This window comes from Scophthalmus maximus, chromosome 4 (genome assembly GCF_022379125.1).
Source record: "Scophthalmus maximus strain ysfricsl-2021 chromosome 4, ASM2237912v1, whole genome shotgun sequence".
NCBI classification, from domain to species: Eukaryota; Metazoa; Chordata; class Actinopteri; order Pleuronectiformes; family Scophthalmidae; genus Scophthalmus; species Scophthalmus maximus.
This window is the reverse complement of record NC_061518.1, coordinates 17,917,583-17,944,678: the sequence shown is the minus strand read 5'-3', so window position 1 is coordinate 17,944,678 and position 27,096 is coordinate 17,917,583. Positions and strand designations below refer to the sequence as shown.

The 27,096-nt window shown below is 43.1% G+C and overlaps 2 protein-coding genes and 1 long non-coding RNA gene across 4 annotated transcripts in view; 2 read left to right on the top strand and 1 right to left on the bottom strand.

Moving 5' to 3' along the window:
- Nucleotides 1-18,242, bottom strand: part of LOC118302588 (FERM domain-containing protein 5-like) — a 58,851-nt gene extending 40,609 nt beyond the window's left edge. Inside the window, exon 1 of the mRNA XM_035628862.2 lies at nt 17,657-18,242. Within this exon, the coding sequence (XP_035484755.1) occupies nt 17,657-17,758 (102 nt within the window). The 5' untranslated portion in view covers nt 17,759-18,242. The remainder of the gene's footprint in view (nt 1-17,656) is intronic.
- LOC118302590 lies at nt 1,529-9,583 on the top strand. The gene is made up of 3 exons (XR_004790607.2): nt 1,529-2,004; nt 8,074-8,225; nt 8,875-9,583. It is a non-coding gene; the product is annotated as an uncharacterized LOC118302590 (long non-coding RNA).
- A 1,089-nt stretch (nt 18,243-19,331) lies between the features above and the next one.
- Nucleotides 19,332-23,631, top strand: cry5 (cryptochrome circadian regulator 5). Of its 2 annotated transcripts, none has more exons than XM_035629089.2 (11): nt 19,332-19,457; nt 19,795-20,022; nt 20,156-20,350; nt 20,442-20,560; nt 20,700-20,854; nt 21,033-21,173; nt 21,310-21,477; nt 21,617-21,757; nt 22,501-22,652; nt 22,733-22,953; nt 23,059-23,630. In XM_035629089.2, exons 2-11 carry the CDS (start codon nt 19,808-19,810, stop codon nt 23,118-23,120), a joined length of 1,569 nt encoding a protein of 522 aa, XP_035484982.1. In that variant the 5' UTR covers nt 19,332-19,457; nt 19,795-19,807; the 3' UTR covers nt 23,121-23,630. The 2 variants fall into 2 exon arrangements, with proteins under 2 accessions (XP_035484982.1, XP_035484983.1); XM_035629090.2 differs by having other exon boundaries at nt 19,369-19,483; nt 23,059-23,631.
- The last annotated feature ends 3,465 nt before the right edge of the window (nt 23,632-27,096 follow it).

Genomic DNA, 27,096 nt, shown 5'->3' with positions numbered 1-27,096 from the left:
AGTTACCATGACTGGAATATGATTTATATCACCAGTGGTCTAGAACGGTGGCTCAGAATCATTCCGAATCATGTAACAAATCTAGATGTTCAGCTTGAGGAAACATTTGATTGCATAAATAGTTACCTGACATTGACTTCTCAGCCTCTAAGTCATGGTTAACTCGTTAGCAAAAAGAATGGATCCCAAAGTCAGTTCTCATAGTTCGGCAGTAGCTGTCTCCTGGTTCCAGTTTGTTGAGGATATATGTCGGCAATCCCAGGTCTTCATCTGAGATTGTGCCCATGCGTAGCCTTGACATGAATAAATATGTTTTTTTATGTTTGTGATTAATGCTTAAGTAGCAGGGGTAGGGGTGTAGGATAATGCACAGGGTTGGAAGATAATCCGCACACTTCTGAGGCTTATCTTCTCTCGAGCAGCTCTTACTCTATGGGATCAAAGCCATGCTGAAGAGGGAGAAGGTATTTGGCTTAAATGACTGCGATCCTGCTGACGGATGCTGCAGTTAAAGAGGTGAGCCGCGATCGCTTCTCTAAAAAAGGCAACAGACAACTTACATGCCCCTACTTTGGAGATAACGGAGAAGAAGAAAGAAAAGTTTGTACACTGGAGCTCCTACTTCGTTTTCTGGCTCCTGGGGTTAACTAGCCGCAGTGTTAGCGTCATGGCTGACTCAATGCCACTAGCCTGGCTGCTGTCCAAAGCAGGAAACAACTTTAAAAATCCAAATTTGAACAACCTGTGGTTAAATGTCCGGTAGTATTAATAAGTAGGCTGGTTGTGTTACTTACTGATCTAGTAGGAAGAAGACAAACTGCATATAAGCCTCTCAACTCCATGAGCTCTCTCCATGGAATGAATGCCTTACAAAGGTTCACTTTTATTTTATCTCTTATGTTTCTATTTTCTATGACTGTCCTGCTTCACCAGCATGTCTTCCTCCGTCAACGGGATTCTTTTTCTAAAGAAACACGTGGTGAAAGCAAGGCTTATAGGGGACCAATATGAGTGCAGATGGTGTCATTTTTCTATAGTCATTACACTGTGCGATTGGTTTTTAACATTATAATGAAACGTTTTAGTCAATGCCAGGTAAAAAGGAACAAAGAGAAAGTTAAGCGGCCTGGAAACCCTGCAAATTTTGTTTCAACACAAAATGATTATCCTCCTTGCTGTTTCTTCTGACTTCTCTTTTCCCTTGTTTATCTTTTGCCCTAGACATATTTTTTCCTGGACTTCTACCACCTCTCATTCTGCTGCATTATCCTCCACCTTCTGGTGATTTATACATTTTTAATTCCCACCACCCGTGACCGCTCTGCAGATATGTGCACTGACATCATAACTCTTATTTTAGATCTTCTCAAAAATGTACCTGCATTATGTAAGAACTGGACGTGCCAGGGCAAGAGGATGAAAGGTAACACTCATGGCCAGAATGAACAGATAAGTATTTTGAAAATTCATATACATATTCATTTCTTTATATACTGTTACATTTTAAAGCATTTAAGGTAAACTGCCGCAGCCAACCAGGTGGGAATCCCCTGGGGATCACTCTAACATCCATCCTCTCTTCTTCCTTCTTTCCTCTTCTCATTCCAGTCAAAACTCACGTGATATTCATTTCATATATCCTCGACTCTCGCCGTGAGACCCAAGAGCAGACGACATGCTGCACACAAATTAATGTCCAGTTCGGCTGAAGGAACACAGTCAGGGCAGAGAGCTCACTCGGGCGGGAAGGTCACTTTGACCCCTGCTGAAGCAGGAAGTGCACAAGGCCTTCTGGGATACACTGTCCGGTCGGCGGCAGTACTGACAGCTTGATGAATCACGCAGCTGAGGGACACGGTGAATTTTTCAACCCTCTTGAACTTGAAACAACCTGGCTGGCAGGGACAGGGGTAAAGAGAAGGGAGCCCGCTGTTGTGAAGCAACACGAACGACAAGCCTGATACCATTGGAGGTTTTTGTACCAATCACAACCCTATCCTCCAGGTAAGTTTCTTTCATGTGGCCATCTGTAACGGACATCCAGAGGGACCCAGCCCACATAGCATAGACTGTTAACCCCGTTTAAAGAGTGCCAAACATTTTAAGGACTAACCTTCCCCAAGGCAAAAGCCAAACTGGTGTAAAGGAGGCTAGTGGAGAAGTCAGACAGATTCTCAGAAGGACACTGCAAAAACTTCTCCTATTTATGGTCATTGAAGATTTTTTTGTATAACTTGTAATGAAGCAGTCTAACTTTTAATTTATTACATTTATTACCATTATCATGTTCCTGTTTTCTTTCTTTTCCTTCCTATATTCCGCATTCCTTTTCCTTTCTGTATTTCTTCATTACATACTTTCAAGTAGGGCTTCAGTTAAATAGTGCAGAACGACCATCACAATTTCCTAGAGCCAAATGCGAACAACCTTTTTGGAGGAGCAATTGGCCAAAATCAATTTACTAACATGTAAAACAAAAAGCAGAAAAGTGTCAGATTTGAGAATCAGGAACCATCAAATATTTAGAGTTTACGATTAAGACCAAAACTAATGAATTCCTGTTGGACTCCTACTTACTTACTATAAGTGAACTTAAGATAAATATAATTATCCATAGATTCTATACTCAAAAGCAAAGGGAAATTAGTAGCTTCTGTCAAAATCCTGATATGTTTGAACATATGGTAATGCTCCTGTAGAGTTGTAGAGTGAGGGTTTGGGTATGTGTAGCAGTGTGTGTGTGTGTGTGTGTGTGTGTGTGTGTGATGAGTGTGTGGAGTCACTGTTGGGCTGCCGCAGAGCTTGGCCAAACACCAGCTTGACGACAGCAGCTGGAGAGCAGTGATGTAATAATCTTGTTGCCATGGAGACCTGTAGTTCCCAGCATCTCCAAAAATCCAAGGGCGGTGGAAAGTCACTGGGCTTGTCGGCTGGGCCGTATAGTGCTGCTGTGACGAGACAGTACACAGCGACGAGTGCGGCGCATCTGAACTCACTTCACTGACTTAACAGCAAGCTAATGTGTGCAGCACAAACTTAATGATAGTTCCTCGTGGTGCAGGAAAAAAACAGAATCAAAAGTGTAAAATCCACGTTGTCAGAAATCAGACAATACTATACTAAGTATATATATATATATATTTATATATGTATGAGAATATATGATAAAAGCACAAGTAGAGAGTTAGACCTTCCAGCCAAACCACGTGACCTTGTGAGCATATTCTGTGTCCTCAGAACAGCTGTGTTGAGGAATGCCAGTGTAGTCGATAAGGAAATAATCCAATCGAACAGATGCTGGGACGATGCTAGGGGCAGAGTTGCTGGGAAAGAAGGAAGCCTGCTTCTAAAATGAGTCTCCTCTGTCTTTCATCATATTTACCATGTAAAGCAAAGGAAAGTTTTAACGGTCAACTCGCAACTGCAACCTGTAGAGCGTGAGTTACTTCACTCTTTATTGAGGCAGAGAACCCCTCCAGATGAGGCTCCGGAGAGACTTAGAAGTAAAGAACTAAGAAATATTGGCTGAGACAATCAAAGAAACAAAGCAACCGGAGACAAAGGAACGGGGAGAATAAAGGAGCTCGCAGTATCCTGCATCTAATCACCGGTTCAAGTCGAGGGATTGTTTAGAAATAGGGAAAATTAAGCGGTGGCCTTGCCTTGATGTCTGAGGCCCATAAACCAAGCTCAAGAATCTAATTAGCTGCCTGTTTGTATTCTAAATCAGTATATGGATCTATTTCATATGATGAAAATAAATTCTGGAGTTATTATATTATTGCCTGGACTGTAGGGTTCTGAGTGTTTTGCTCACACAACAGTAAATGTATCCTCATACATTTTAACAGCTATCACAACAGCTAGTTAAATAATAGAAGATGTGCTGTCACTTCAAGTGGAGAGGCAGGGGTATTTTTGGAATGCACACGATGGCGAAGCATGCAGTATTTAAGCTGCACTAAAATTAAAATTTATTTCTGCCAAAAGAAAAACGATATATGCAGTAGGCTGCTTTCTTTGAAAAGGGCAGGAATCTGACAATGACTCTGCATGTGTTGCATGGAAAATAAGGTCTGCTGAGAATCAGTGCTAACGTGAGCAAACTGGGCGGAATGTGGGGGAAATTTTAACATTTTTAATGACTGTGATTATCAGTCATTAAATAACAGTTTGCAGACGTTTGCCTTTTGGTGCAGCCGAAGACATTCTTAAAATTCTTTAGTAAAATTCACTTACTAGCTTGACCAATGTCTCATTGACCTCTAAGGTAACTAAGCTAATACGAGGCTAATAAATAATCTAACGTGGACACTAGCAGGAAACGCCGTGCTGACCAGATAACCACAACTTAAGGTCATCTGTGTGGAATAATTTGGAGCTCTTTATCTTAGATGGAACAATTATCAATAAAGGTGCAGGGTCCGATCCCCCGAGCCTGCATGTCAATGGGGCAAGACACTGAACCCCCAAATTAACCCTGACGGCTGACGGGTGTACCAATAGTGTGTGGTAGAAAGAGTGCTGCGTGCAGAAATGCTGTATGCGCAAATGGGTCAATGTGACTTGTCCGGTAAAGTGCAAAAAGCAACTGCCAAATCTACAGTGTCAAATAGTGTGAGGATTCTTAGCTCATCGCCCGAATGAGGCAACCGGGGGGACCAGAATCAAGTGGCGCAGAGTCAACGTTGCAGCCTCTTCTGGCTGCCTGTACTTTTTACCTCACTTTTCCTCACAACCATAAGCTTGAGAGAAAGGTCATCACTGATGGGATAGAAAGAATAATGTCCATGGATATGCAGCCCACTGTCATTGTTTCAGGAGAATATTTCAGAATAACGACAGAACTGGAGACATGACTTAACATTTCAAGTCGCACCACAATCTCAAGACACGAACCCCAAGGGGATTTGTTGTCGTTGTACACCACATTCAACATCAGATGACAACTTTTTACGAATCTATCAAAACGAACCATTCATTGGCTTTGAAAACAAATAAGCACTACAATGAAAAAAACTATTCACTACATCTACCGCTCTTCTTTCGCTTTTCCGCTGTGGTAAAAGTCAAAAGTAAAACTTGAGTTGACAGCACATACATAATTTAACCATAAACCGTTCTCTGTGTCAGTTTGAAACCACCAAAAGGATTTAAAATTAGATACATGCACTGTTGCTGCTCAATAGAAAGCTGACTGTCCAACCGTATAGGTCCACCTTATTTCACCTCTTTATATTCTCTATAAACAACAACAAGATTCTTACAAAAGGCACAGAGATCTCATCAAGGCTGAGCGCCAATCTAGCCAATTAGATTTTCTGGGAATCCATATTTCATACTGTGAGCATCGGAGCTGCAGTGATTGATGAATAATGTGTCCGGAATAGATACGTCGCCTGCCGTGCTGCTGGCAGAGGGGCAAGGGTCTTGTGTGTTATGGTGATGTGTGTCTCTGTCTCTCACAAATATTCCTTTCTGTAAACCTGAGCAAGACAGAAGAAGTTGTCTCAGAGCAGAATACTTTTGGTACTGATGAGTGAAGGACACAAAATATCCTTTTCATTGTTTAGAAATGCCTTGTTCTGATTGACATTTGATTCTTTCAGAAGACCACGCTTCTGGATCATGTTCCGAAGCACCAGAATTAAATTGATAATATTTAAAACTTGCACTAAAAAATATGCAAAAGAGAAATATGCAGCTATATGTAGTTCAATTGGATGTCTAAGGGCATATCAGACCCAGGAAATCAGTCCCTTTTAGTGAGGTAACCTGAATATTTCTTTCTTTCTTTCAACAATATTTAGTTTGACTCATTACTTTTTAAACTAAACTAGTCTCGGGTGTTGTATGTGGTATGTTGTATGTTGTATGTTATTGCGATAAATGTGTACGATATGCACGGATGCTTTTACACAAATGAAGTTCCTTACGGATAAATAAGGTCATTTGAAGTGAATTGAATTAAGAAAAGCATTAAGAAAAGAGAAGAAAAAGCTCCAACAAGGCAGGCATGATTGTGCTGCCTCTTCCTCCTCCTTGTTTACAGAGATAGACATGTCGAAAAGGCAATGCAGCAGCTCCCTCCGATGCATCATGGGATTAAGTAGTCTGTTAGCCAGTCCGCCATGACAGAAGAGTCAAGAGTCATGAGACAAAGAGAATATTATAGGAGTGAATAGAGAAGGATGAGGGAAAGTCAGAGATGTACAGTACAGGAAAAGATAGCAGATTGATTTTTGTCTTTGTGTGTCCATGGAAGAGTGCAAGAGGGCAAGCAAGGAAGAGCGAAGGCCCCCGGACTGGCACTTGACTGAAGTGTGCACCGCTCTGTGTCTGAAAGAGAGCTGATGATGACTTGGAGAGGGGATGAGCCAGAGTGAGTTAGAGGAGCTGCGCTTAATATTCCACGCACATAGAGTTGCTGTGCTATTGCAATGGTGTAAAAATAGACTGCAGCAGACTTTGTGGACTGTGGAGCCGAGCTAAAAAGAGAGGTGCAGTTGCGTACGATGAGGGGAATCCAGACTGGTCGGGATGATGTAACGGGGAGGAAGATGGTTGGCTTTGCCTTTGGTAATGATAATTATTAACTGTATTTCTCCACTTAAATACAAAGCATTGGGAAATGAAAGTAAACAGAGACATGATCTTCTCAGACTAACTATCATTTTTTCAAAATCACTTTTGTCAAATGTCTTATACAATGTATATATTTAGGTATTGTGCATAAGATGCATTATGCAATTTATAGGGTACAAACCCTATAAATCTACATTCAAAAGAAGAGTGGAACATTTTGAAGGTTTTCGTGTTGCTGAAATATCCAGTGCTGAATAATAAAACACATGAGATTTAAGAAGAGCTCTCTCTCTCTTAAAGCCCTTTTGAAAATGTCTAAGTCTGGATGAAATTCATATCATGAACTCTAGCCTGAGTCCTCCTCTTTTCCCACTTGGATCCAGCCTCTATGTTTTGAGGAGAAGACTCACTGACGTTCACAATACTTCAGTTGAGCTTCAATCTGGTCAAATCTGCCCAGGAAGCGGTTGTTGTCCCACTAGAGATACTGGAGATCTGGGTCTGTCTCACATCATTTTTAATAAAGACACTTCTCTTTGTGGTGGGGGGAAAAAAGAATCTGAGACGTGTTTTAGTTGGGATTTCACAATAGCAACAGCAGCTTTTGTTCTGTCTGTCCATCTATCCATCCCAAACTAAAATTTAGTTTTGCTGATATTTTGAACTGTTGATGAAAAGGACTAAAAACTGCTTGATGTAGCTTGTCCAGCTTTAATGGAGCAGTGACTCAGGCTGCACTTGTTGTATCTGCCTCAAAGTAAACACCTTCAGGTGTTTTGCTCGTGAAAGGCTTTGATTGTAACGTACAGTGACTCTCAGGGGAGAAGCGGAGCATAGTTTTGGTCGTGAACTTTTTAAAAAGTGAACATGAGGTCTCAGATGCCATGACACAGTGCTGCTGTGTATGATGGGACATTCACTCACTGTCCAGTTTATAGGTTACAAGATAAAAAAAATCTAATGCAGTCTATCTAATACAACATTCCTGCAACAATTAATCCAGTGCTGTTACACTGTATTGTATTATACTGAGACATATTTTAAATACTCAGTTCACGCTCATTTACGATGTCAGTTTAGTGCTTTTCAGCAGAACCATTAATCGCATCCTCTAAAATGATCATATCGTGAAAACACAGAAACATACAAATAAAAATACATTTAATTCAATTTAGATTAAAATTAGTTTGTTAAAACTACCAGATGTGTGTCTAAAAATCAAATGTGGTTCTTGGATGTTTACTCTTTTACATTTGGTATGCCACTAAATGTATATGTATATGTGGCCATAGCATTTTGCTATGGCCACATATACATGTAGCTGCTAACTAGTGTCTGACACAATATGACCTGCTTAGCAATAGCACAATTACAATTTTGATAGTGAACACCTATACAGTGTATACTATTGCATAGCATTAGCATGGACTGAAGTGCAGTCCCTATGGCTGTGCGGCTCCCACCTCTTCTCTCACACTGATTCTGTAGATCCTGGAGGAAGAGCAGCAGCTTCATCCCACAGCTCAGACCGCCACACATTCCCAAGAGATGACAACCAACACAAACAGAACACACGCCACAGACCACAACTCAAGGCCTGGATCGACCACACGGACACAGGCCCTCTGCATTAGTACATGGTAAGCCTTTATGTATGAACTACACATGCACATATACTCAACACTCGTTGGCGTGGTTGTGTCAGACTTCACAGACATACAGGTGCGGTAGTTGTGTGCTGTCACACTGCTCACAACGCTGCAGAACCATAAATCTTACGAGTCATGAAAAACATGGAGTAGACATCTTGTACTGTATATCGCAGGGAAGTTGCATACACTGTTTTTTGTCTCTACGCATTAGTGGATTTAAGTTTTTTCTCTCTGCCGCAGAGTGATTAGCAGACACAGTGTGTTTCCCTCGTCAGCGTCCTGGAGTCATTACAGATGATTTCATGGTATTAACCATTGTTCGATGTAAACCGTCCTTCCTGAAGCTGCTACACACGCACACACACACACACACTCACACTCACAGAGGAGGCTGTTATCTGTAAAGTGCTGAGCCAGCAGGCAGCCTTACAGGACGTCAGCATCCATGTGTAATTAAAGCTTTTTTGCTTTAACTCTAGTACCCAACTGCCCTGGTGGGCACCAGACACCGGCAACACGTTTTGGTGTCATCTCTTCTTCAGGCATTAATTCACACAAATACTATACAGAATAAAATCAGGTATGCAGCTGACCTCTTTGTTTAGTACTGACGCACACAAATACTGTTTCGTTGCAGATAAAAGAGAGTGAAGAGAAGACATGAAGACATTTACACATGGAGTACATTGGTGGCAACATCATTCATATAATGACCAATCTAAAATATCAACTATTGGAGCCAGAAGGAACTGGATTATGGATAACACATGAGGCCCATGTCTGTCCAAAAATCACAACAGGATGAGGTTCGGTGCGGCCAACATCCGTCGACAGAGATGAACTCATCCTCTCCCGTGAGCTGTTCACCTCTACAGCAAGCACCTGACTCCGCCTTTAAAGTCGGACATGAAAGGAAGAGGAAGAGGCCCACACTGGAGAAGACACCGGTGACAACAAGAAACCGCGCTCTAATTTCTGTGAAGTCTTTAAGACTTCCCCGCCGTACAGCCTGTGCCAGGCTGAGAAGGATTTCTCTGCCACTCTGATATCAACCAGCATTGAGAAGCTAAAACAAATGATCCTGCTAATCTTCAGATCTTCAGTGCTGCTCTCTGGAGACAAGGCACACCTCTTAACACAACTGTTGTGAATGAAGTTGTGACAGAATGCACTAAATTACGGATTTTTGAAAAGATGCGTTAAAAAGAGCGGCACGGACAAAAGGGAGAATTACAAATACTAAAGAACATCCGTTTCCAAACCCCCTTTGCTTTGGAGCTCCTCCAGTTCTGTGGTAGTCTGACTGCATAATCCCCCCGAGGTGTAAATGCTCCTACACAGGCAGGGGGGGGGGGGGGGGGGGGGGGGGGGGGGGGGGGGGGGGGGGGGGGGGGGGGTGATATAGTTTGGCTGGTTACAGTCTGGCTGCTGCTCAGTTCCCCACATTAAACCATAATCTCCTTGATGCCTCCCAAATATGACAGGAAAATTACTTAATTATGTTTCAGCCTCAAAATTAAAAGCAGCCATACAGGGAACTTCTATTCACACGACGCTGTGCAGAAATTCTGCAACACTGATCGCAACCATGTGAATTAAACTGATGGAGCTCAGCTTGACTTGATGTGCACTTGACCTATTCGTCTGGAATCACTTCTTCATTCCCCACTGCCAACATGCAGTGAACAGTTTTACACACTAATTTCTACCATTTTAGTTTGTCCATAAAGGAATTTTAGGCAAATACACACCGCCACCCCGAGAGATTGAATTCATATATTCAAAGAAGCAGGGGATGAATTTATTGCTGTCAAGTTTTGCTGTGAGAGAAAAATAAGGTTGTTTAAATAAATGCTTAAAAGGAGTGAGTGACTGGCACCTGGGGCCACACAGCACAGACTGAGATGAAAATAATTGCTCTGATAAGAGCAAGGCCATCCTCACGTTAATCCACCTGAGATATGTTGAGATACTGTATTTCAGTCTGGACCAAGGAGTTGGACCAAATAACCATCACTGCCATCCCTGGAACTAGCATGGATAAAACCATCAGGAAACCACCATATGCAATTTCAAAATGTTGACTCACCTACAGCCGTCTGACTGTATAACACTGGCTGTAATAATGCCTAAAGCCTTCAGTGAAATGCCTCAAGCACCCTTCTTGCTGTGTCCTGTATTGTGTGTCTTTGCTGTGTTGTCGGCAGTGTCAGGTTCAGTCGGGGCAAGCTCATTAATCTGCTCGGCCGCAGTGCTCGTGGCTGAGAGAGGAGAGAGACAGAGACAGAGAGAGGTCGACCAGAAAACGAAAGTGAAAAGGAACAAAGGGGGGATTTTGTGGAATTCAGAGGCTATCCAGGATACAAAGGACCAAAAGAAAAAAAGAAAATGAGAAGAAGTCAGGACACAAAGCACAAAATGAGAAGAAGTGTAAAGGAAAGTATATGGGTTAAACATGGAGAAATTCAATGAAAAAGAGATTAACAGTGAGCGGAATAAGCTTTGCTTCACTTTAAACTCTAACTACTGCAGATGCTGCCATACAACAAACCAATTACGTCACTGTGAGACAGCCAAGCGCTTTAAGTGTCCCCGCAGTTTCTCTTATCGCTGCTGCTTCTGACCTCATCAAAAACGTCCAGAAACATATACATCAGAGACCATACTCACTATTGTCACAGCCACCTTTGGAAAACCAACAACCCAGCAACCTCAACCTTAAATACACAACTTTCCCCGGCACGATTTCAGAATGAACCTCTGACAGAACATGGAGGCACAGGCGCCACTGAGGGCCACAACAGATCAAACTGAATTATTGAGAATCCATACAGAAACTATTGCAAGTCATATTTGAATACACACACAATATACGATCGGGTTGAGTTGTATCATCTATTTCAATGCTTTGTTTTTGCGTTGTACAATATGTGAATATTATAGAAATGTATAATTTAGGTTTCAAGTTGCGAATCCATCGGTCAGTACAGAGAGTAGAACCCACTGTGTAATTTTTTCTGTGGTTTCTGTGTTGTGCAATTATCAGTACCTGAAAAATCAATGATCATTTTGAAAATATACATCGCTATGAGCTGCACTAATTGAAAAATGTCTTAAATTGGTATCGACTAATCTTCCCACTAATTGCTCATCACCATGAAATTGCCAATACATTTTAATCTCTTGGATGTTAGGAAACTATTGCCCCGGACTTTGACAGCAAATAGTTTGGATCTGATCAGTTGATTAAAGTCTCCTAACGGTCAACGATCTGCACAGTGTCACACAGTGTTACTACTGTATGTGCTCACTGAAACATGCAGTCAGAGGGGTGAGCGGAGTTGAGGCCCTGACTACACTGGAGTCATAGATAATAGTGTCAACATCTCAGTGTCCTAATCTGAAAGCACTCCGAGGCCTTGAGGGTTTATTTTACCATCTCTCCACATTATGGATTAACATGTTATTTAACAGGAAGCCTCCACATCAGGAAGACATGTTTCTTGCAGAATTCAGCAGCACGTGGCTGGTAGTGAGGCTTATGAGCAGGAGCTTTGACTAAACCGCATCCTCCATTTATTCTATATTAAGCCTTTACTGGTTAGAAATAAATCCCAGTCTATGGATTATAATGGAAAACAGCTCTCCTTAAATCCCATGCTTGTGAGCCACAGACTGAATGTTGAAATGTATGTGAAATGTATGTTTGTCCATCCATTAACGATGAACTGAAAAAATTACCTTTGCCAAGGAGGGCAGACTGAGCTTCAAGGCCTTTTTTTTATCACCACTGTTCATATACAGTTCAAGGCGCAACGTGTAGCACCTTTCAATCTAATGTGAGAGAGACACTATCAACATTCGCTCATAAAATGTCTAAGAATAAAAACAGAACACCTTACAATAGTCTGAATTTAGCTCTTTTAGCTGACACCTGGGAGCTTCCCAATCCAAGCAGAATTACGTTATCTGTTGCTGAGCAGGTCGACTGGAGCTCAGACCGACGGCCCCGATCAAAGACAGCAGTTGTTGCGTGGAGTGTGAGCATTCGTGCATGTCCCATCTGATCCAAAATTCAAACATGGCTGCAGAATACACAACCCCAATCCCCTGAGTAAATAAGGTCTGGACATTTTTGGCTGCAAAGCTGTCACACTGAGTAACCCACTGATTGGTACGCATTTACTGAAATGCATAAATGATTGCCCATCAAAAGTAGCAGATATCAAAATTAGACAGCTTTAAATTGCTGACTTTATCTCAGCAACAGTTACAAAACCAAAAGTATCTGATACAAAATGACATGTTAGCATTTAGCTACTGTAAAGGCTCCGCTGTGCAGAAATCCACAGAAGTTTAAACATTTAGCCAATCGTCAATTAATTTGCTGTTGAGCTAATCTTTTAATCAACTAATCATTTTAACAAAACCTAAAAATCTAATCTGAATAATCATGCTCATGGCCATAAAAGACCCCACCAAAAAAACATACAATCAAAACCAATTTCTCGGACTGTATGGTAATTTATCAAAGATGCATCAGGGATTGCTTTTTTTCTCGTCAGCTTCAGGGAAGAACAACACTTTCACACTGAAAGGCACTATCTGTGCTGGGGGGTTTCTTCTTCCTAACACAAACAATAAAAAGCACTTGCAATTCTTATTTGGCAAATGTTGTGTTTGGACAAATTTAAATAATTAAACATTAAGGGGTAAGAGATTTAGGGGTGAGATGAAGCTTTGACATGATTTCAGTGTGGGAACTTTGAGGTGAGGGCAACGTAAGTCGAAGGACGAGCCCAACCATGTGTGAAAACAAAACAATACAATCCTCTTTTTAATGTTAGCAACGCATACCAGGAAGAAGACAATATGAGTTCAGGGAGACCACTCAGGAGAAAAGAACAACCTATTTTAATAATGCATTCACAGTGCAAAAAAAACGAGAGGAGCGCCTTCCAAGTTCTGCATTTGAGAATGTTCCTAATTTCATTTGTGAGATATACAGGATCTGAGCCGGTGCCAAGTGACTCAACTTACTCACAGTGACGAGGTGCGTCTCTCTAGATCAATGCTATTCCGCAATTAATCTTGCTTTCAATCTCTGATATATATCTTGTTGGTTCGTGGTAGCAATATTAATTTCAAGCAAATGGCCCACAGCCTCTGCATGCAAAGCTGCCAAGCTGCTTGGTGTTTTACCTCCTCAGGTGATGAGCAGTTTACATTATTATGTGGAACTTTGAATGTGGTCTGTGTCTTGTAGTTTAGGTTATGAATGATCTTCTTTTTTTTTAAATTGAGACATACTGAATATTATAATATATTTGCACTGTCCTGTCCTGCATTGTACTGTCTCTTATGACACAATACAGTTTCTGTACATCCACTCAGTAGTTTAGAACAAAGGGCGACGTTCCCACTGACTGGCGGTTCGATCTGGCCTCAAGCTGCACTCCCCATCTCCGAAGGTATCTTTGCATATTAACTACCCCGACTTGCTCCCTCTGTGTTTCCTCCAGGATTGGCTCCCACTTTAGCTGACACAGCCCTGCTCGGGATTCTCGTTCTCCTGAACCTGTTATTTCATGGCTGCATTGGGCCTCCCGCTGCCCATCAAGTGTTTCCCCAGGCTCTTCTAAGTGCCCTTCACTGCACCTTACACCTTTTCCCCCACAGCAGCTCACCATCTCAACGCCACAGTCACATGCCGGCCCCCTACTTGCTTCCTTACCAATCAGCCCTCTTGTCAGCAGAAATAGCACTGTGCATCAATCTTGGTTTGAGGCTTTGGGAGATTGTATCGTGAGCTTCGGACGGGAGAAGCCTAGGAATATCCTGAAGGGCTGAAAGGCGTCAAAAGAGCAGGAGAGATCAATGAACAGGGGTCTGCACATGCTTTCGGGGTCATGGTGTATCATCATCAACAATGTCATCAGCAGGGAAGGGGGGCAGGTAGGCTACACAACATGGGTGAGATAAATGGGGCGTGGCAGTGGAATCTGATGAGACTGGTAGGTAGGCCTGACAAATTCAGAGGCAAAGACAGAGGTCCGGGGCCCATGTTATAAAACAGGCCATGTTTGCTTCATCTTTGCCAGATCCTCCCCTTTGCTTGACTTTTTTTTTTCTTCCATTTATGAAGGTCAAATGTACCACCATCCCCCCGTGAGGCGATTTCATTATTACAGTAACAGTTCAGGCTAATTGAGCTAAACGGAGAGCATGCCGGATGCCGAGCCCCATGAGGGCCCTTCATTCTGGGCCACTTCTCCAAGGTGTGTGGGGAAGAGCAGCAGCTTTCCGCTCTCATTTTCAGTGAGCCGACAACGTCGTCATACTCCAGTATGGTCACCGTGCTGCAATTATGTGTCATGTTTATTAAGCTATTGTGTTAGATATAAGTAATACAGCTCCCTTGCTGTGTTTGCGAATTCCGAAAAATAAATGGTGGTGCTTTTGTTGTAAACAATAGGTGATCGGTTAAGCCAATGATCCTATTTATGTTTTCTTTTAAACCGTTTGTGCTTCATCATGAGCATGTCAAATCATGGCATATTTTTATTATTTCCAATGTTGGAAAATATTGAAATATGCCAATAGAGAGCTAATCCCTCTCGATAGAAGCTGCAGTACAAATTAAGCATTCTGTCCCTGTTGTGTGCTTTCAGCATCTAAAAGGGTGGGATCAGCATATCTTGACAGACAAACACTTTACATTGTTACCGGGTGAAGAAGCTGCTCAGAAGTCAAGGGGGAACAAGTGCGGGCTGTACTTTGGAAAACACAGCTCATCCAAAAAGAAAAGAAAAACGACTTAACACCATGCCTACCCCAGAAGGATCCTAACCTTCTAACACAGCGTTTTGCTTGTAAAACATTAACATTAAAACTCAAAGTTAAGTTGGGAAGTTGCTCAGAGGTCCCATCATCTGTCACAGGTCACAACCCTTTGACCGTGTGCTCCCTCACATTTTACATCAAAACATGATCAAAACGTGTCTGAAATCCCATGGAAAACAATCGCGGACGGACTTCCCACTTGTTGTTGTTGACACTTGTTACTCTGTCACAGGAAGGATGAGGACATGCCGGCAAAGACCTGAGACTGACGTACAAATTCATGTCCCCCGAGCTCTGCCACTTCAACTTGTTAGACGTTGAAAGGCTTGCTTCGCCTTTGCCGTCAGATCCGAGGAACGAGCAGGTGGTGATGGTCTTTGTGAGCTGTCATCTCTAATTCAGCAGCATTAGAATCCCTTCACGTACGAAGCATCAAACGCAGCCCCGGCAGCTCAAACGACCAGGTAAGATGACGCACGCGGCAGACGGCAGCAGCACAAAAGACACCGCACAGACCCACACACACTCGATTTGCAGAGGAGGTAGCGCACATGAATCGCTTGCTCGTACTCCTCCACTCTCTTGCTTATGAATACACGGTCTGTTTACTGTCTCTTTACTAGAGATGTTGCGACTTTGTTCATTCCAATATGGCAATTGATTTTCTTTTTTTAAACAACTCCCCAGCACAAGAAATACAGAGGATTGCTTCAACCAAGTCCACAAGTAAATTAGTGACTGGTAGAATGACTCACTAATGAGAACACTTGTAAGACTTCTGAATGAACCTGTGACAGGAGCGAAGCACACTGACCTACTCCGAGTGACCAGTGGAGCATCTACACCTTTACAACACAACTAAATTGTCCTGCGATAAACTCTCGCTTTCTCCATCCTATACAACATCACCACAAACAACAGCCTCAGAAGTGCCCAGTAGACAAAATGCTTTTCTTGTCACTGTGTCAGCAACAAATAAAAACCAGTGACGGACTCATGCAAAAGCTGAACCCCAAAAACCACAGCCAGAAATTGAGAATAACGGAGGTTAGATTCACTGGGGGCCACAGAATTGGGCAAATATGCTGGAAAGCTGTTTTTATACAAAGCGGAACACTCCCAACCTTCATACAGGCTAAAGTCATGTTGCTTCTTCTTACAGCCTTATACTTTAGCCGTCTAATGTTGCAAGAGAGACGGGCTACTACATAGTGCAAAAATATGTCCTGTACATTTTTAATACAGGACTCTGCATAATGATTTCTGGAAAACCGCAAACAAGCAAACTACCGGAGGCGGAGGGAACATGTCGCTGACTTTAAACAACAGCTCACTTTCTGTGTCAATGATACATCTCTGAAAACACTGGTAATGTATATTGTATAACAAACAGCCGGTGTCTCTGGATCACCATCCATTACCTGCTCATGCTCTTAGTGGAAATTGACCAATTTCCCTCAAACACAGTAGAGACTGACAATAGCTATTGTATGATGAGCTGTGACTGTATGAGCTGTATGAGGTAATATAAGGATGATATTCACCGGGGGTTTTAAAAGTCTGAGACTGTGGGTCTCCCTACAGACAAAGCTTCGGGAAAAAAATGTGTCCCCTCGCTCCACTTAGTTTACTTGTCTAGTTTGGCCTAATCTCTGTATTTTGCAGAAAAGCCATGGACTAGGGACTTGATTGCTTCTATGCATTCCTCATACAGCCCCAAATCTTTCAAGACCACCAGAAAGTCTGGATCAGTAAGGTCTGACTTCAGCACTTTTCAGAAATTGGCTAATTTTATCAGTTTAAGTTTTTGGAAGAGTTTATGATACAAAAGGGAATCCTTTTCAATTGAGTATCAACATCGGAGGTGGAGTTCTCTCATCAAGTGCCCATCGCTCTGTGAAACCCGCAGGGTCAGTCTGAAGGGCAAGCAACAGAGAGTATCTCCACCCTCCTCTTAAACTAATTGAAGTCTGCATTTCACTTTTTCCCTGGATACAGACCAGAGGTTCCTGTGCCTCTGCCTGCCAATCCCCCCCCCCCCCCCAAAAAAAAATCCAATCTGAGCCTTCCGATGAAACCGTTCAAAATCAGATTATCCAGATTTGTTTCATAATGCATGCATGGATCTGCAGAAACTGCAACCGTTTATACGCATATGTTATATGGTTTGTGAATCTATAAAAACAGATTTATGTGTACGTTTGTTGAATACATTCTGATGAAAATGCTAATAGTGCTGGAAATCTTGCAATGCAATTCACGCACCACATGCTTCCTGATGGGATGTCCACACAGGTAACATCTGCAGCCCCATGGTGACGCGCACACACACACACACACACGCACACACATCATGGACACAACAACATCCATATATTCTGATTGGAGTCAGTCAGGGTGGCTTTAGCTGTGATAGGTTTTTTTTTGTTGTTTTTGGTGAGGGGGGGCTGCAGATTTAATGTGGAGTGAAATGTTACCTGCTCACTGTGCGTCTGTGTGTCAGCATCGTCGTCCTCCACACACAACACACGGCTGACCGACAGGGACATGCTGGTCCACGGTGAGACCACACTGACCTGGATCGTGCAGGTGTACTCCGAGTCGTCCAGCAGCCGCACTGTGCAGTCGCACTCCCGGTCCAGACTCCTGATGCTGCTGCTCATCAGTCGGCTCAGCATCTTCTCGGTCGTCTGCGCGCGGGACCAGGCAGAAGGGCGCGCACACGGCGGCGCATACGCACAAGTTGGTCTCCTGTCACGTCAACGACGTCCCGGTTGTCCTCTGGTGCAACACCTGGTCGGCGGCGGCGGCGGCGGCGACAGCGCGGGGCATCGTGTCATCAGCGCGTGTGTGTGTGTGTGTGTGTGAGAGAGAGAGAGAGAGAGAGAGAGAGAGAGAGAGAGGACTGAGTGTCTGAGTACCACACGGCGCGTCCTTCCAGTCAGTGAGGGGTGAAATAGTGCCTCTGCTCTCTGTCCCTGTCTCTGGTCCGGTTCCCCTCGCACCTCATCGCGCCCTCTCCCCCGGTCCCCTGGCCGTTGCCATGCCGCTCTCGTTGCCGCTGGGCGGGCCGCTCGGTTGAGTGGCAGGCCCGTCGGCCAACGGCGCGGCGACAGAGATGCTGCCTTCACAGAGTAACCGAGAGGAGCCCAAATTCCGATAGGCAGGTATCGACTTGCGTCGTGACTGCATCCTCCTCGTTGAGGAATGTAGACCACGACGACCCCCGCTGTGGTTTCACGTCAATGAACTGTCCAATAAACAGCCAGGTCGCTGCAGAAGTTGGCTAAAAAGAAACTCGTTGAACGGAGTATTTACCAAAACATGAACCACGTTAAAATACATACACATTTTCTAACTCAGGCCTAACATTGAATATCACATACATAAACAAGCATCGCCTCAATATACTTGAAACTGTTTTTGCTCCCGGTGACGTCACATCGCTGTCGCCTTTCACAAGTCAGATTCTTCAACTTTTGTTGACATCATTTTTCTTTTTACATTTACATTCCGAGAGACCTTGAGGGCAGCAACATATTCTATCATTCATTCCTTCAATTAACCTCCATATCAAGGTTTTATCCTCAGTTTCTGAGAAAAATGCTGACAAAAGCATTTGAATGTATAGGATATTAAAAAGTCATGTACACCTAACAATAATATTTTGAGTTTGTTAAAATAATGTTCGCAAATCTTTTCACAGCTTGCAGTTGTATATATCACCATTTATATATGTGTAAAATGATTGCATGCGCGTATCTGCATGTGTGAATTTGTAAATTTAAGTATGTGCATTACGTTTTGGAACTTATGAATATGTTGTGTGTGAAATTGCTCATAAGTAAAATTTAAAAAAAAATACAGGTCCAAAAAAAGGTTTTGTAGCTGTATAATTTGGTGCAAGCATAATTCAAATTTAGGCAAGAATATTTTCATGAGGGTTTCTCAAAGTCCCATGGCACACTGTGTCATCTGTGCATGTGACACTGAAGTTCGACTTTGCAAGATCACGTCCAGATTTCTTTCACCGTGTCTCCCTCTGGTCCTGTAGTGAGTAATGAAGTAGTGAGTAATAAAAACAGAGCCACCATATGGTGAGGGGACGTCCTGAATACTACGTCACGCTTTCTGTCCAGCCTGTGACTCGGGACTGTTGCGAGTTGGGACGACGCGTGGACCACGAACCTCGACTATTGTTGGCACTTAAGCGACATCTGGTGGACGAAGGGATACACTGACTAGCAGCCACGTGCGTCACCAGCCCTGCTCTGATTGGCTGATTCTGCTGCCGACGTACAAACAGGCCTTTCGTAACAGTGAGCGTGTGTGTTATCAAACGCGAATTGTTCAGCAAACGCGGGGAGCAGTTTTCTTGTAAGTTGAAGAGTCGTCACTGGAAGGTGAAGTTCTTCTTCAGAATCGTGCGTCGTATTTGGTTTGACTTACTGTCGTATTTGGTTTGACTTACTGTCGTATTTGGTTTGACTTACTGTCGTATTTGGTTTGACTTACTGTCGTATTTGGTTTGACTTACTGACGCGCTGGCATGTTGCTGTCAATGCGCTTTGTTTTGAGTCTGTCTCGTCGAATCTGTGCAGTGTGCATGCAACTGTATCATCCGGTGGCTCTTACAAATAGAGAGCATCCGTGTCCAAACCTCCTTCTCCATGCGTCCCTGTAGTGATGTGGACTCTCCGTGACGTGTGTACAGGTTCACCAGCAGCATGGCCCACACATGTATCCACTGGTTCCGCAAGGGCCTCCGGCTGCACGACAACCCGGCACTGCTGGCTGCTCTGAGGGACTGCGAGGAGCTCTACCCCGTGTTCCTCCTGGACCCTCACCTCCACAACGATGCCCGCATGGGCATCAACCGCTGGAGGTTCCTGGCCGGGGCCCTCAGGGACCTGGACTGCAGCCTGAGGAAGCTCAACTCCAGGTAGGGCTTCCAAGCCGGGCTCTTGCAGTTGGAAGTCCCTGGCTGGTATTATGAGATAATAAAGAGTCAGACTGGTGCTGTCATGTTCACGTGGGGATATTTTCCCCCACTGTGCTGTGTTCGACTCCTTCAGGCTGTTTGTCGTGCGAGGCCGACCCGAGGATGTGTTCCCCGCGCTGTTCGACAAGTGGAGAGTGACAAAGTTAACCTACGAGTACGACACAGAGCCCTACAGCCTGAGCCGGGACAAAACAGTGACCGCACTGGCCGAAGAACACGGAGTCGAGGTCGTCTACAAAATCTCCCACACCCTGTATGATACAGAGAGGTATACGCATAATCTTTGTGGGGGGGGTTTTGTCGAGGCTGTGTTATACCTTTCAGATAGTGAATATGTATTGTTCATCTGCTCTCTGTAGGATTATCGAGGAAAACAATGGGAAGGCCCCCCTCACTTACAACCGCATGCAGGCAATAGTGAAAAGTCTGGGCCCCCCGAAGAAACCGGTCCCTGCGCCGACCATGGAAGTCATGGCAGGTGGGCAACCACCATAAAACACTTCACAATGTCAACCAATCAGCACATTGTCTTTTCTCGAGATAATCCTCAAAAGCGATTAGTTTAATTCACGTTCTAGCAAAATGCGACATATGAGTATACATCTCCTCTTGCACAGAGGCGAAGACCCCTTGCTCAGAAGACCACGAGAAGAAGTACGGGATCCCTGCGCTGGAGGAGCTCGGTCAGGGCGCTGCTGCCCTGTCGGAGGAGCAGTTCCCAGGGGGAGAACAGGAGGCTCTGAGGAGACTGGATGAACATATGCAACGAACGGTATTTCTCTTTCTCTCCTCATTGATTTTAGAGTTTTATGAAAATGGGAGAATATTACTAAACTAACATCCAATTCAGCAATAACATTTTTTTTTTTTTCAATTGAGCTTGATTTTTATGCCACAAATATCACACATGCAACCGTCTGATTCACATGTCTTCCGTCTCCACACTTCAGGGATGGGTGTGTAACTTTGAGAAGCCCCAGACGTCTCCAAACTCTTTGAGCCCCAGCACGACTGTTCTCAGTCCATATGTCACCTTCGGCTGCTTGTCCGCACGCACCTTCTGGTGGAGGCTGACGGACGTCTATCAGGGGGTGAGTGTCGCCATCACTCTGCAGTTCGGTCTGTAGTAGTAGACACTATTATTAAGGTGTGTCACAACATGGACACGACATTAATGATGATCTAGAGCTCGACTTAGTCTGACTATTGTATTTGTTGTTTTTGCAGAAGAAGCACTCAGATCCTCCAGTTTCTCTGCATGGCCAGTTGCTGTGGAGAGAGTTCTTCTACACGGCCAGTGCAGGCATCCCAAACTTTAACAAGATGGTGGGCAACCCTGTATGTACTCAAGTGGACTGGGACACTAACTCCGAATACCTGGCTGCATGGAGAGAGGTACTGACATTTGAGTCCATAAATAAAAAAGAATATTTGTCGTTAGTAAAATATATTTATTTTAATGATAGGGCCTACAGTCATTTCACCGAATTCCCTGCCCTGTTGATAATTCCTTTCATGGTGTATTTGCCTCAAGGCTCAGACTGGTTTCCCCTTCATTGATGCCATCATGACTCAGCTGAGACAGGAGGGCTGGATCCATCACCTGGCCAGACACGCCGTCGCTTGTTTCCTCACCCGGGGAGACCTGTGGATCAGCTGGGAAGAAGGGCAGAAGGTGTGTAAATGAGCTCGTCTGTATTGCTACTCTAGATTAAGTTTTTTTTCTCTACCAAAGAACAAACACTCAAACCTGTGCCGCCCTATGTGCATGTGTGCAGCTTTCAGATCACATCTTATTTCCAGCAGCAGACAGAACATTTCCTTTGCTGTAGTTGAGTGATAAGGTTAGAAATAACATTGCGAATGCCAGTGCATCCAAATTATCACCTAAAAACAACATATAACTATATATGGTTTGGCAGGTTGGGTCTTCAGAACTGAAACCATTTCAAACATATTTAGTATAAAAATAAAATAGAAAATGTTCTGTGCTTATATAGCACTTTCTAGTCTTATCGACCAACCCTTTCACACACACACACATTCATACCGCGCTTCTATACACTGAGCTTTTTGCATCACACTGCCAGCACAGCCATCGGGGCAGTTTTTGGACTCAATGTCTTGCACAAGGACATTTTGGCATGTGTGCTGGAGGACCTGGGCATCGAACCACCGACCCTCTGATTAGTGGATGACCCGCTCTAACTCCCGAAAAATCTAAATCTGCTGCCTGGCATAAATGTAACTTGAAATCCTCATAACAAGTTGTTAAAGCACAGAGAACATCTGTGAACTTCTTTTCTGTTTTTGGCTAAAAAAAATTGACACTGCAGCAAAAAAAAGCCCAAAACTGCGTTCTATTACTACTAAAGGGAGTTTTATGGTGTCTTCTTTATTTCTTTTCTGTGCCTCCAGGTGTTTGAGGAACTTCTGTTGGATGGCGACTGGGCTCTGAATGCGGGGAACTGGCAGTGGCTCTCAGCTAGTACCTTCTTCCATCAGTACTTCAGGGTCTACTCCCCCGTCGCCTTCGGCAAGAAGACCGACAAGAATGGAGACTACATCAAGTGAGATCGTAATTGTATCAAGCTGAACTTACCACAAATCATGAATTCATTAAATTCAATGACCTTGACTTTCTTTGCAGGAAGTACCTTCCTCTTCTTAAGAAGTTCCCTGCTCAGTACATCTATGAGCCTTGGAAAGCTCCACGCAGCATCCAGCAGGCAGCAGGATGCATTGTGGGTAAAGACTACCCACATCCTATTGTACAGCACGAGGTGATCAGCAAGAAGAACATCCAGAGGATGAAGTTGGCTTATGCAAAGAGATCCACAGACGACACGGAGTCACCCAGCAAAAAGCAAGGTATTGCAAGAAACAACTTATTACATTTTCTTTTTCTCTTTTGGTGTTTGTTTATGTTTACAGAAATTTCTGTGTCCATATTTCTCGTTTATTTTTTCCTAATAGGCACAAAGCGCAAGACTCCATCTGTTGTGGACATGCTGAAGAAAAAAGAAAGAAGAAAGTAAATCACTGTTAATGAATGTAAGGAGGCTGTCTACTATAACACATTTTTTATAGCACAACACTATTTTCTAAATTTAATTTTTAATACGGTTCTTGTTTTTTTCTTTTCTGTTATGTTGTTAGATCCATGTTAAATAATAAAATGCCTTATTGTTTTTACCCTAGAAATGACTACTCAGATATTTGCATTCATCCTATATAAAAGTCACGTGGAATATTAGCCAAATATTGTGAAATTTTAATTTATTAGCTTAAAGTGGCACGATATTGGCAATCTCTGTGGCAAGATCTTATTTCAATGTGAGGAAATTAACATTTAGCATTTCTCTCAACTTCTCAATGAGACATCAAAACAATACTGTGTATTTAAGTGCAAAAAACAATTCTTAACTCTGACCACTAGAGGTCACTATAAGTCTACCGGAAGAAAGATCTGCTATTCACTGTTTGAGTGCAAGTTACCAAATAATCGATTATACTGATAATTGCTTTAATATGTCAGACATGTTTATTCTAAGCAATGTTAGAAACAACTGTTTAAAAAGTAGTTTGCTTGGACTCGGACATTTCTGTTCTATTCTTTGTTCTGTTTCTATTTTTTGCCAATCAGTGTTTTATAATCATTTTAAATATTCAACATATTCATTCTAATGTTTCACATATACATTTCATGAAACATTTTAACATCAGGATTCACTATGTCCAACTACAAATGTCAAACATCTGCCTTTTGTATGAAATACTTTTTTAGCTTCCTGATTCCTAATAGTCTTCACGGTGGCCACCAGTAGAGCATGCTCCCACCGCGGGATTTACTAAGGGCCACCAGTTGACCCCGAGCAACATACTGTATGTTTGTAGACTGTGCATGTGGTTGGCAGAAGGCTGTGTTAGCAGTGCAGTGCTACGTAAAAAGGCGAGATGTGTGTGAGAGCTTGCGGGGCACACAGCTGTTCCCCCGAGGTCACGTCTTCTCCTGTTTCTGCCTTCTCGGAGCTGACACTGGTGTGAATAGCCAGAGGATGAGGTCACAGCCTCAGCGGCGGGACAGACCACCGTACAAAGCCAGGCTCAGTTTCCACAGAGACCTCTCAAACATCAAAACAATCTGCTGTCCAACTCTGCATACGTAGAGCGGGTTAGTTCCAGGGGATACACTTGGCACTGAGCCACTCGGCTGGGAAACTCTCATGACACGACCACAGAACATATCGGACCCCAACAAATCACAAAATCAAGAACATTTGTTTGCTATCTTTCTCTCGTTTAATGAGGGATGTAATATCACAATATATTCTGTAATTCTATTCCTATGAATATGCTGGCGTCAATTCCAGAAAGATTCATGAATCTGAGGTCAATACCACGACTCCAACTGTCTTGACCTCTGCTTGCCCACTGCTGTGCCCTCTCTCCCCGTCAGTTTGTCAACACCTCGCCACGCAAACCATCCTGGATCGGCGTGCTGTAATATCCCTAGTAGGATTAGAGCAGCGTGTTACCATGCAGCTGGTGTTTCACGTGGCTTTAATGGTAGCGGTGCATCTCAAGAGCTTATTCGCTCCATGGACAGACCATCAGACACTCCACTTCCACTTTCTACATATCACATTTGCTACTGTAGATTGAACAAAGGGAACAGCCAGCATGTGCGCCGTGTGCGATAATCTTGCGGGCTCTTTCCAGTTCAACAGGAGCATCATTTCTAATATATATAATCTGTCTATTGTCATATATATATATATATCTATATATATATATATATCTATATATATATATATATATATATATATATATAGATATATATATATATATATATATCTCTTTGCCAGTATTCTCTCATTTAAAGCAGGAGCTAGACTCATTGATCTAGAAGTGGGTCAGTTCAAGTTTACATCACCATTTCCTGAGGATGACCACAACCTGAGTGTGGTAATTCTAATGCTTCAGTGTTAGTCAACACAAACAATACAGGTCCATCATTCAACACGAAGGCACCTGACGTGAGGCTGCTCCACCTGGTGAGCAGTTACAGGCGACAGCTGTTCATCACAAAAATATTGCGCCAGTTTAATTACACAGAAAATTGAAACCACGCCGACATTCAGTGTGGCTGACTGGAGGCAGGTGTTCTCCAGCTACGCTAAAAACAACCAGTGAGATTTCTGCATGATTTTTTCTCTCCTTCTTTCAGTTGTGCTAATGACATTATAAGGAAAAAGAGTGATGAACAAGTGGAAGTTGAGAGTGAGAGGTTTCACGTCACGACCACATGCTGAAAGGTCAGTATTTGTAGGACGTCCGTGGAGCTGGAAAATAAATGGAATGGTGAAACTGAAGAGCATGCCGCTCTCCAACTTGTCTGGCCCACACACACACACACACAATCTAATGAATGATCATAATAATTTACATTTGCCCTGCGGTGACCCTTCCTCTATTTCAGCTGGAGAAAAAATGATGACAGATAATGGTATAAACAAAGCCGGGGGCAGTGATCTCAGTGCGCATCAACTGTAGCCCCTCCATAAATCTACTAGACTAAGCCACAACAGGGTTTTGACAAGCGCTATACATAGAGGAGCATGAGGCAATGAGCATGCAATGTTAAAATCATGGCCCCCCCTGAATTCAGATTTAAGGAAGAGGGATTGTTCAAGCACTGACGTGGTCATTTATTTTGGGATAGAGGGGGCATGATGTGACGTAGATGACAAGAATACTTGGAAACAAAAATTCGTGGAAAGGCTACAGTTGGATTCCTGTCAAAATAGGTAACGTCTCAAGAATCCTTTTTTTTTCTGCCGAATCCTATTTTTATCAGCAGAGATACAGATCTCTTTCGTATTTTTTACCTCTGCCTAATTGCTTAATTGAACCTTAAAAAAAAATAAAGAAAGCTTTTGGAAATCTCTCTCCGACCGTGAGCAGCTTCCCCATATGTACAGTGTGTTTAAGGGACACACACTATCAGTCACATTACAGTCTCCCCGTCTGTGCGTCTCTCTACACGCCCCATCCAGAATGTCCAGACCACGCTGAGGCAACTGTGTCTTCCAGCCCCCTCGCAGGGAACTGGCAGCCAGTCACACACATGGCTCTCCAGCCCTTACATGTCTATCACTGCTGTGTGTGTGTGTGTGTCTGTGTGTGTGTGTGTGTGTGTGTGTGTGTGTGTGTGTGTGTGTGTGTCTGTCTGTGTGTGTGTGTGTTTGGGGATTCACTCATGGAATCCAATGTGAAATGTCATGAACCGTGTGGGTCCTTCATTGTTCTTGGGAATATTTACACATTAGACTTTGTTTCTCTCATTTTGAAATTAAATTCCTCCCGGTAAATCTTTTGTTGTGACGCCGAGTCGGTACGTCGATTCCCTGGCAGGAAAAGTGGAAATTGAAGGGAGTCACAGACGATGATAATTGGACGGAACAAAAAAGTAATTAAGATAGCTGAACAGAAGGCACGTAGGCATGTGTAATCTAACAAGTGTATGTGGTAACACGAGAGTTCTTTTCCAATTGATTTCTTTGAATGGGAACTAGTGCGAAATCACTCAGGGACAGTGATTCACATACGTATATCCATCATACATATTGTGACAGTTGGTATCATTTAAATAATTAGTTGACACTCGTCGACAATGCAAAAAGGAAGTTCATGGTGAACAGATAAAACATTCTTAAGGGTAATTTCATGGCATTTAGTTCTCCACCTTAATTTCTTCTAAATCATGATTTGTTTGAAGAAAAAAGAAGTACCTTATGGATGAAAAAAAGAAAGAATAAAAAAGTTAATCACTGATGAGATTGTGCGCGTGTGGGTGCGTGCCTGCATGCTTGTGTAAAGATAAGAGCCCATAGCTCTTTGGCAGCCAGTGGGATCTGCCTATATAAGGCTGTTCTATTCCTATTGCTTTCCTCTGGGGATCTACTGCAATTGTGACTCACGGGACAATGCATGCCAGAAAAAATATTGTTA